We start from the raw sequence: 10,725 nt of genomic DNA on the forward strand, positions 1-10,725 counted from the left end.
TGCATATGGAATTCTGGCACTTATAGGTGAAAGATTAGCCAATTGGGCCACAGTGCTGTGCTTGCCAAAAAAAATTGAAAAAAAAAAAAAAAGATTTTTTTCATGAGAAGTTTGTGAGAAAGTCCCAAATAAAGAAGCTGCCTACAAATTGGATCACTTTTTAAGAAGAGACAAGATGACATTAAAGATGAAGCCCACAGCAGCAGATTATCTTCATCAGTTTGAAAAGAAAACATAGATCCTTATTGGACAAAATAACACCAGAAAAATGGAAAATCCAAATACTTATCAATTGAATTAGCTTCTGAGTGGGAAAGAAAGAAGAAAGAAAGAAAGAAAGAAAGAAAGAAAGAAAGAAAGAAAGAAAGAAAGAAAGAAAGAAAGAAAGAGGAAGGAAGGAAGGAAGGAAGGAAGAACATTTTCCTCTCAGAAGGTGCACATTGTGCTTGGATCATTTGAATTCAAGAGCAAAATTTACCATGAAAATCACAGATATGTAAGATTAATATCTTTTTTTAAAGTTTTATTATTTTTATTGGAAAGGCGGATGGATTTATATAGAGGAGGAGAGATAGAGAGGAAGATCTTCCATCCGATGATTCACTCCCCAAGTGAGCACAACTGCCGGTGCTGCGCCGATCCGAAGCCAGGAACCTGGAACCTCCCACAGGTCTCCCACAAGGGTGTAGGAACCCAAGGCCTTGGGCCGTCCTCAATTGCTTTCCCAGGGAAAGCAAGCAGGGAGCTGTATGGGAAGTGGAGCTGCTGGGATTAGAACCGGTGCCCATATGGGATCCCGGCGCATTCAGGGCGAGGACTTTAGCCACTAGGCCACGGTGCCGGGCCCAAGATTAATATCTTAAACATTTCTTTTAAGAATTGTAGAAGATGATGAAACAAGGTTTTTCCAGCGTGATGCTGAAAACAAAATCAGAGTAATGACTACTAAGAAGAGGGAAACTCTATTAAACTAAAAAGCAGATACATGAAAAATAGGTAACAAGAACAATTTTGATTTCTTTCCTGTTTTATGTTTTGTATTGCTTTTGTGGCAACGATGGCGTTATGCCCAAATTTCTAGGTTGGCAAAGACTGGTAGCATCTATTTTATGTTACAGGATTTTGTGAAAATTTCACAAAGCTCTAGCAGAAATAGCCTGGAAGAGCTACCTGGAAGTCTCACACCATCACAGCAATGTTCCGGTTCATCCCTGTCATTGATAAAGGGAAATTTTGCATGAGTTGCTGAAAAAAGTTTTAGGAATTCACCATATTCTCCTAAACAGTTCATTTCTGCCTTCTACTTCTTAATCTAATTAATTAATTAATTAATTAACAAATAAATATATACATAAAGCAAGCAAACACTTAAGGAGGAGTGTAGAGTGGGAAACAGCACTGTGTTTGTGAGGGATCTGCTCAAAGGCCCAGTTGATTGATCCTCTACCTGCAAGAACGGATCCCGATTTGTGCTTCAGTTGCTCCACTTCTGATCCAAAGCTCTTCAAATGTCGTGGAAAGCAGCCAAAGGATGGCTCATAGCCTTGGACCCCACAGATGCATTAAAAAAATCCTCTCACTCCTGGCTGCAGTTCCAGACACTCTCGCCATTTAGGGAGTGAACCAGCAGGTGGAAGATCTCTTTCTGTCTCCTTTGTTCCGTTAATCTGCCTCACCAATACAAATAAATACATCCTATAAAAGTTTATATGAAATGCATATTTGTTCTATGTGTACAACTTTTAAAGTAAACAAGCAATCACACAAACAAAAACAATGCCATAGTGACTCAGTGTCTAAACCCTTGATTTGCATGCCTGAGATCCCACAGGGGCACTGGTTCCTGTTCTGCTGCTCCATTTCCAGCCATCCAGCTTCCTGCTTGTGGCTTGGGGAAGCGCTAGAGGATGGACCAAGACCTTGGGACTGGCAACCTTCGTGGGAAATCAGGGAGAAGCTTCTAGCTTCTGAATCAGGATTAGTTCAGCGTCTGCTGTTGCTGCTACTTAGGGAGTAAAGCAGCAGACACAAGGTCTTTCCACTCTAAATCACCCTTTCCAATGAAAATAAATAAATAAATAATTAAATAAACAGAAAATAAGGAACAATGATAAGATAAAATGAAAGAAAAACAAAAGTAAAAGGAAAGAAACGAAAGGAGAGGAGAGAAGAAGGAAAGAAACGAAAAACACAAACACTTCATTGGCTTAGCTTTGTCTGCAACACCCATACTTGCTTCCATCACTAGCCAGCTGGTATGATCACTCAAGAATGGCTTGGGCTTGATGGAACTTATAATGAAGTAAAATCGATCATATCTACCTATCTACCTATCTATCTATCTATCTATCTAAATCTATTTTCCCACAAACGTTTTATTTGTTCTTAAATTTAACATAAAGTAATTTTTAAATTAACAAATTAATATAAATTAATTTTAAGACATGGATTCTTTCACTAATTTGTGTGATCTTGGGCAAGTAGTTTTGCTTCTGTGTCTAATTTCATAATTTTATGATGAAATTAATAGATTATTGGTTTAGAAGGTTATTGCCAAAAATTATTTAATACTTGCAATACTTAGAAAATGTCTTGCATAAAATATGAAGCAAAGAAAATTAACTATTACTATTTAAATCATGCAACCTACTGAGAGCATCCACTCCCTGCTTCCTTTCCCATTTGCCCTAATACAGAAGCTGCCAGATTAGTAATTTTTAGAAGTCAGCTGTCAATCTTCCACACAGGTTTCCATGAAGATTTCTTCTATGCATTAGGTGAAGAATATTAATGAATCTTATTAATGGCTCTCAAAAATTAGAGAATTTGGTGCATTGGTTAGGAATATTCTTGCTGTATTGAGGAGGATGGCCTAATGCTTTGGGATCCTGCACCCGTGTGAGAGACCCAGAGGAGGTTCCTGGTTCCTTGCTTCGGATAGGCACAGCACCGGCCGTTGCGCTCACTTTGGGAGTGAATCATTTTTGGATGGAAGATCTTCCTCTCTATCTCTCGTCCTCTGTGTATATCTAACTTTGTAATAAAAATAGATAAATCTTAAAAAAAAACATATTAATGGAAACTTGGGAAGTTATATCAAAACTAGCATTGTTTTAAATTAAAAAAAAGAATATTTTTGCAGTGCCTATTTTCCATTTCCAAATGCTTGGGTTTTTAATTCTTGCTCTGTTCTTCATTCCATTGTCTTACTAAGGTGAACCCTGGCAGCAGGTGAGTGAGAGTTTAAATGTCTGATCCCTGCCATGTATGTGAAATATCTGAATCAAGTTTCTTTCTTTTGGTTTCTTCTGACCTAGTACTGCACCTTTGTGGTTCTGCCCCTTGACTAAATTCTTTTTGCTTAAGGACAATGTTTGTCTTTTAAAATCCGATGTCTTGGGCTTGGCAGCGTGGCCTAGTGGCTAAGGTCCTCGCCTTGATCCCATATGGCTGCTGGTTCTAATCCTGGCAGCTCCACTTCCTCTCTATCTCTCCTCCTCTCAGTATATCTGACTTTGTAATGAAAATAAAATAAATCTTTAAAAAAAAAATTTAAAAAAAATCCGATGTCTTAATACTAGACATCATTGGTGTTGTTCAGATGGTGTAGGGGGTTTTATGTGATCACCTGCTCAGTCAATCGGATATGACAATGACAATAAAGATGACTTCATTGTCAAGGTATAACAACAGATGGTAAAGCAAGGATCCTATTTAAACTGTATAATGAGGGATTCACAGAAAGTTAAAAAAAAAAACTCATATGATAAAGAAATATACCGGCCGCTGCCGGGGCCGGGGTTGAGGCTCCGGCGGTGGCGGCAGCGGCCGCCGGAGCCGGAGTCGAGACTGAGTCAATGGCTCGGGGTCATCGCCCCACATCTCCGGTGCCAGGAGCCCCCGGTCTGCGACCCTGCCTCTGGCAGCTGGAAACAGAGCTGAGGGAGCAGGAGGTGTCCGAGGGTTCATCTTTGAACTATTGCCGGAGCTTCTGCCAGACTTTATTACAATATGCAAGCAACAAGAATGCGTCCGAACACATTGTGTACCTTCTGGAGGTGTATCGACTTGCCATCCAAAGCTTTGCCAGTGCACGTCCATATTTAACTACTGAATGTGAAGATGTCCTCTTAGTGCTTGGCAGATTAGTACTGAGTTGTTTTGAATTATTGCTTTCAGTGCCTGAAAGTGAGCTGCCGTGTGAAGTCTGGGTACCATTCCTTCAGTCTCTACAGGAGTCACATGATGCATTATTGGAATTTGGGAATAATAACCTACAAATATTGGTTCATGTTACCAAGGAAGGTGTATGGAAAAACCCAGTTCTTCTTAAAATTCTATCTCAACAGCCAGTGGAAACAGAGGAAGGGCTATCTCTCAGGTCTTTTGGTCGGTGGAACACACTTTGAGAAATGCCTGGTTTAGAGGAAAGAGCACCACTGGCTTTGGAATCCTTGGCAAGTTACCTAACTTCTCTGAGTATCAATTTTCCTAACCTTAGATTGGGATAATAATACTTGCCTTGCTGGTGGTGTGAAGAATAAATGAGAGTCAATAAATTTATTGCACAAGAAGGACCTGCCTTTCTGCAGATGCGAATAAAACATTTGTTGAAATCTAACTGCGTCCCCCAGGCCACTGCTTTATCAAAACTATGTGCAGAATCCAAAGAAATTTCAAATGTATCATCTTTTCAGCAAGCCTATATCACATGTTTATGTTCTATGCTCCCTAGTGAGGATGCTATTAAGGAGATTGCAAAGGTCGACTGCAAGGAAGTACTAGACATCATATGTAATTTGGAGTCTGAGGGTCAAGATAACACAGCATTTGTTCTTTGTACAACTTACCTTACCCAGCAACTCCAGACTGCAAGTGTGTATTGTTCTTGGGAATTGACCCTCTTTTGGAGTAAACTACAAAGAAGAATCGACCCTTCTTTAGATACTTTCCTGGAGCGGTGTCGTCAATTTGGTGTCATAGCTAAAACACAGCAACATTTGTTTTGCCTGATTAGAGTCATACAAACTGAAGCACAAGAAGCTGGTCTTGGGGTGTCAATTTTACTATGTGTAAGAGCTCTTCAACTCAGATCAAGTGAGGATGAGGAAATGAAAGCATCAGTTTGCAAAACAATTTCCTGTCTTTTACCAGAAGATTTGGAAGTCAGACGAGCCTGTCAGCTTACAGAATTCTTAATTGAACCCAGTTTGAATGGATTTAATATGCTGGAAGAGCTGTATTTGCAACCAGACCAGAAATTTGATGAAGAAAATGCTCCAGTTCCAAATTCTCTCCGATGTGAGCTCTTACTAGCTTTAAAAGCCCATTGGCCTTTTGATCCTGAATTTTGGGACTGGAAAACTTTAAAAAGACATTGCCACCAACTTCTAGGACAAGAAGCATCAGATTCTGATGATGATTTAAGTGGCTATGAAATATCTATTAATGACACAGATGTTTTAGAGTCCTTTCTCAGTGACTATGATGAAAGTAAAGAAGATAAACAATTTAGAAGAAATTTGACAGAGCAACATAAGGAGAAAAGAGACAAAAAACCTATTGGTTCTTCGGAGAGATACCAGAGGTGGCTTCAGTATAAGTTCTTCTGTTTGTTATGTAAGCGGGAATGTATAGAGGCCAGGATTCTTCATCATTCTAAGATGCACATGGAAGATGGAATTTATACCTGTCCAGTTTGTATTAAAAAATTCAAAAGAAAAGAAATATTTGTTCCTCATGTGATGGAACATGTTAAAATGCCACCAAGCAGAAGGGACCGTTCCAGAAAGAAGTTACTGTTGAAAAACTCTCAAAAGGGTGTCTGTCCCAAGAGCCCCTCCACCACGCTGGAGCAAAATCAGTCACTGAATGAACAAGCCAAAGGAGAGTCTCATGAATATGTTACATTCAGCAAGTTAGAGGATTGCCACCTGCAAGACAGAGATTTATATCCATGTCCTGGTACAGACTGTTCCCGCGTGTTTAAGCAGTTTAAATACTTAAGTGTGCATCTTAAAGCTGAACACCAAAATAATGATGAAAATGCCAAGCACTACTTAGCCATGAAAAATAGAAGAGAGAAGTGTACTTACTGTCGCCGGCATTTCATGTCTGCTTTTCATCTACGAGAGCATGAACAAGTGCATTGTGGACCTCAGCCATATATGTGTGTATCTATTGATTGCTACGCTCGGTTTGGATCAGTGAACGAACTACTTAACCATAAACAAAAGCATGATGATCTGCGTTATAAATGTGAATTAAATGGCTGTAATATTGTTTTCAGTGACTTGGGACAGCTTTACCACCATGAAGCACAACACTTTAGGGATGCATCTTACACATGTAATTTTCTTGGCTGTAAAAAGTTCTACTATTCCAAAATTGAATACCAGAATCACCTCTCAATGCATAACGTTGAAAATTCAAATGGAGACGTAAAGAAACCAGTCAAAGTTGAGCCTGCAGCAGGTGAAAAGCAAGATTGTGTTAATCAACCCAGTGTACAAGACCAAACTGATAAACCACATTTATCTGAGGCTGTTTTTTGTACAGCATCTGCTAATTCTCAGACAGATACAGAAACTGCTGACAACCTGAAAGAAAACAGTGATAGTAACTCTAGTGATCAGTTAAGTCAGAGCTCTTCAGCCTCAGTGAATGGAGAGATAATTGACACACTGGATCACTCTGAAGCCATGCAGGATGTGTTGTTATCTCATGACAAAGCCTTCGAATCCTCCAATTTAAAAGAAAAATGCTCTGTGGCAGTGTGTTTTGATGGGACTAAGTTTACCTGTGGTTTTGATGGATGTGGTTCCACGTATAAAAATGCAAGAGGGATGCAAAAGCATCTCCGCAAGGTCCACCCGTACCATTTCAAACCCAAACAGGTAAAGACAAAAGATCCCTTCCCCTGTCTGAGTAACGAAAACAACCAAACAACTGAAAAGCTTGATGTTGAACCTAAACCCAACTCCGATACAAACAGTGACTCCCCAGACGAAAGTCTAGATCACAATGTTCATACTAAATGTAAGCGAGAAAATCAAGGTTATGCCACACAACCCTCCACTTGTGCACCTAAAAGGTCATGTACAGAAGATACCATGTTAGAACTTCTGTTACGGTTGAAACATTTAAGTTTGAAAAACTCAATGACACATGGATCTTTCTCAGGGTCATTGCAAGGGTATCCAGCCAATGGTGCTAAGTCTCTTCAGTCAGTTTCATCTACTATCTCAGACCTTAATTTTCAGAATGAAGATGAAAATGTGCCAAGTCAGTACCTTGCACAACTGGCGGCTAAGCCTTTTTTCTGTGAGCTTCAAGGATGCAAATATGAATTTGTGACCCGAGAGGCTTTATTAATGCATTATCTTAAAAAGCATAATTATTCAAAAGAAAAAGTCCTCCAATTAACGATGTTCCAACATCGGTATTCCCCATTCCAGTGTCATATTTGCCAAAGATCATTTACAAGGAAGACACACCTTCGAATTCATTATAAAAATAAACATCAAATTGGCAGTGACAGAGCAACTCATAAGGTAATCAATAATGAAAAGTGTGATCACGAAGGTCCATGCTCAGTAGACAGGTTGAAAAGTGATTATTCTGTGGAACTTGGAGGTGATCCCAGCAATAACTCTGAGAAGCCACATTGTCTTTCTAAGAAGGATGAATGCAGTTCAGAGACAGATTTGGAATCATCTTGTGAAGAAACAGAAGGCAAAATATCTGATATTTCATCACCAATTGGCAGCCATAGGGAAGAACAAGAAGGAAGAGAGGGAAGAGGTAGTAGGCGAACTGTTGCTAAAGGAAATCTCTGCTATATTTTGAATAAATACCACAAGCCATTCCATTGTATCCATAAAACTTGCAACTCCTCATTCACCAATCTTAAAGGCCTGATCCGTCACTACAGAACTGTACATCAGTACAACAAAGAACAATTATGCTTAGAGAAAGACAAAGCAAGAACCAAAAGGGAACTTGTAAAATGTAAGAAAATATTTGCTTGCAAATATAAGGAATGTAACAAGCGCTTCCTTTGTTCCAAAGCCCTGGCTAAGCACTGTAGTGACTCTCATAACTTAGATCATATTGTTGAGTCAAAAGTACTTTCTGAAGCTGAATCCGCAGCCAGGTTTTCCTGCAGCCAGCCTCAGTGCCCTGCCGTCTTCTATACATTCAGCAAACTGAAGCACCACCTAATGGAACAACATAACATTGAAGGAGAAGTACATTCAGATTATGAAATTCATTGTGATCTCAATGGCTGTGGCCAGAGTTTTACCCATCACGGCAATTACTCGCAGCATGTGTATTATCGGCACAAGGACTATTACGATGACCTGTTTAGAAGCCAGAAAGTCGCTAACGAAAGGTTGCTAAGGAGTGAAAAGGGGTGTCCAACCGCTCAAACTCCGGGACATGAGCATCAGACTACCCGTAGAACTTTCAGTGCAAAGACTAAAAAATGTGGCTTAATCAAGGAAAAGAAAGCTCCAATTAGTTTTAAGACAAGAGCTGAAGCTTTGCATATGTGTGTAGAGCACTCTGAACACACACAGTATCCTTGCATGGTCCAAGGATGTTTATCTGTGGTGAAGTTGGAGAGCAGCATTGTGAGGCATTATAAACGTACCCATCAGATGAGTAGTGCCTATTTAGAACAACAGATGGAAAACCTTGTGGTTTGTGTTAAATATGGCACCAAAATCAAGGAGGAGCCTCCATCTGAAGCAGAGCCCTGTATAAAGACCGAAGACAGCATAAGCTGTGAACCAGAGCATACACAGCACAGCCATTCTCCAGGTGACAGTAGTGCACCCACCCAGAATACCGATTCTTCCTCTCACCCACCCGAAAAGGATGCAAGTCAGAAGGAGTGTACAGAAAGCAAACCAGTGTTTGATGCACAGACTCTGCGCTATAGGGGGACTTTAAAATGTAATCATAGTTCAGAAACCACTTCTTTGGAACAATGTAATATAGTTCAGCCTCCTCCTTGTAAAATAGAAAATCCCATCCCTAATCCCAGTGGGACTGAAAGTGGAACTTACTTTGCAGGTTTCCATCTGCCTTTACCAAGAGTCAAAGACTCAGAAACTGGGCAGTATAGTTCAGGGCAAGAAAACACTGTAAAAAATGCAACCCATGTCCCAAAAGAGAATTTTAGGAAGCATTCACAGCCCAGGTCGTTTGACTTAAAGACTTACAAGCCTATGGGATTTGAATCTTCGTTTCTGAAATTTATCCAAGAAAGTGAAGAAAAAGAAGATGATTTTGATGATTGGGAACCTTCAGAGCACCTAACATCAAGTTCTTCACAGCCCAGTAATGACTTAACAGGGAGTGTTATGGTAAATAATATGGTGAATAACAATGACCCTGGTGTTGACATACCTCATTCTTCCAGTGACTCTACAATTCATGAGAACCTGACTACAATCCAACCTTTAATAGTAGCTGAAACCACAACAGTTCCTTCCTTGGAAAACCTAAGGGTTGTATTGGACAAAGCATTAACAGACTGTGGAGAGCTTGCCTTAAAACAGCTTCATTATCTTCGGCCAGTGGTTGTCCTTGAAAGATCTAAGTTTTCCGCACCAATTTTAGACTTATTTCCAGCAAAAAAGACAGACGAGCTGTGTGTAGGAAGTTCCTAAGTAGCAATTTTGTTTTAGAAACAGACTGGCTCTAACATTGCAACATGGGACAGTTGCCAACTTGAACAAAGGCTGATAACCAGCCCCACTGTTGTTTAGGGTAGAATAGGCTGTGTATTTACATGAATGTATGATATCTATGTCAGCAGTATTGGCTGAGTCCATTAGCTCTCCAGTTGGTTTATTGATTGGGGTTTCTTTTTGTTTTTTTGTTTGTTTATTAAAAAAAGAAATGGAACTGTACTCTTGTTTGGTGCTAATTAATACATCTAAATATATTGGGGCTTCCTTTTTCAAATTACAAGTGCATGATTGTATATGGAACAGATACTAAGGTCCCAGGGTGGGAGGGCTAGGGAAAGGGATATGGAGTTCTTACTTGACTTGAATGTGCACCCACGGGTGCTTCGTGTAATATATTGTACACTACAGCATCTTATATTTTTTGAGTTGAGTTTCAATAAATTACGATTTTTCACCCATAAAAAAAAAAAAAAAAAAAAAGAAATATACCAACTGTGAAAATCAGCGCTTTGTATGGATTCCGGGCTTTGCACAGGGGAATTTTTAAATTGTGTTTTTTCCACAAACCTACTATTTCTGTAGATAGATAGATAGATAGATAGATAGATAGATAGATAGATAGATAGATGATAGACAGTTTTTAAAGTCTAAAAATCAGAAAGTATCTCAAAATATGTGAATCAGTTTTCAGGTGTTATTCACACAATTGAAAATTCTTGAAAACATTTATTTTTAGAATTAAACATACAGAAAGTTAATTCATCTAAAATAAATCACAAATGGAACAGTATAATTTTTAGGAGGAACAGAAAATGTAATTCATTGTTACAGGTAGTGAATGGTGACACTCAGACCGGGCAATAAAATGCCTCACACACTAATGCTTCCAGGTGGCACACAGATGTACTTGGAATGAAGGCTTCCTTTATTGTGTTGTTAACTCAAACAGAACCTAAATACGTAACTGATTTATTGGTTATTTAAATTATTTTTCACAACACAGTTTCTTAAGCTCAGGGAT

General features: G+C 39.2%; 1 protein-coding gene across 1 annotated transcript; it reads left to right on the top strand.

The window, feature by feature from the left end:
- Positions 1-3,646: 3,646 nt before the first annotated feature.
- LOC131480866 (zinc finger protein Rlf-like) lies at positions 3,647-10,156 on the top strand. Its single transcript, XM_058667340.1, has 3 exons — positions 3,647-3,681; positions 3,773-4,381; positions 4,550-10,156. Exons 1-3 carry the CDS (start codon positions 3,647-3,649, stop codon positions 9,678-9,680), a joined length of 5,775 nt encoding a protein of 1,924 aa, XP_058523323.1. The 3' UTR covers positions 9,681-10,156.
- The last annotated feature ends 569 nt before the right edge of the window (positions 10,157-10,725 follow it).

This window comes from Ochotona princeps, chromosome 7, assembly GCF_030435755.1.
Source record: "Ochotona princeps isolate mOchPri1 chromosome 7, mOchPri1.hap1, whole genome shotgun sequence".
In the NCBI taxonomy this organism is placed as follows: Eukaryota; Metazoa; Chordata; class Mammalia; order Lagomorpha; family Ochotonidae; genus Ochotona; species Ochotona princeps.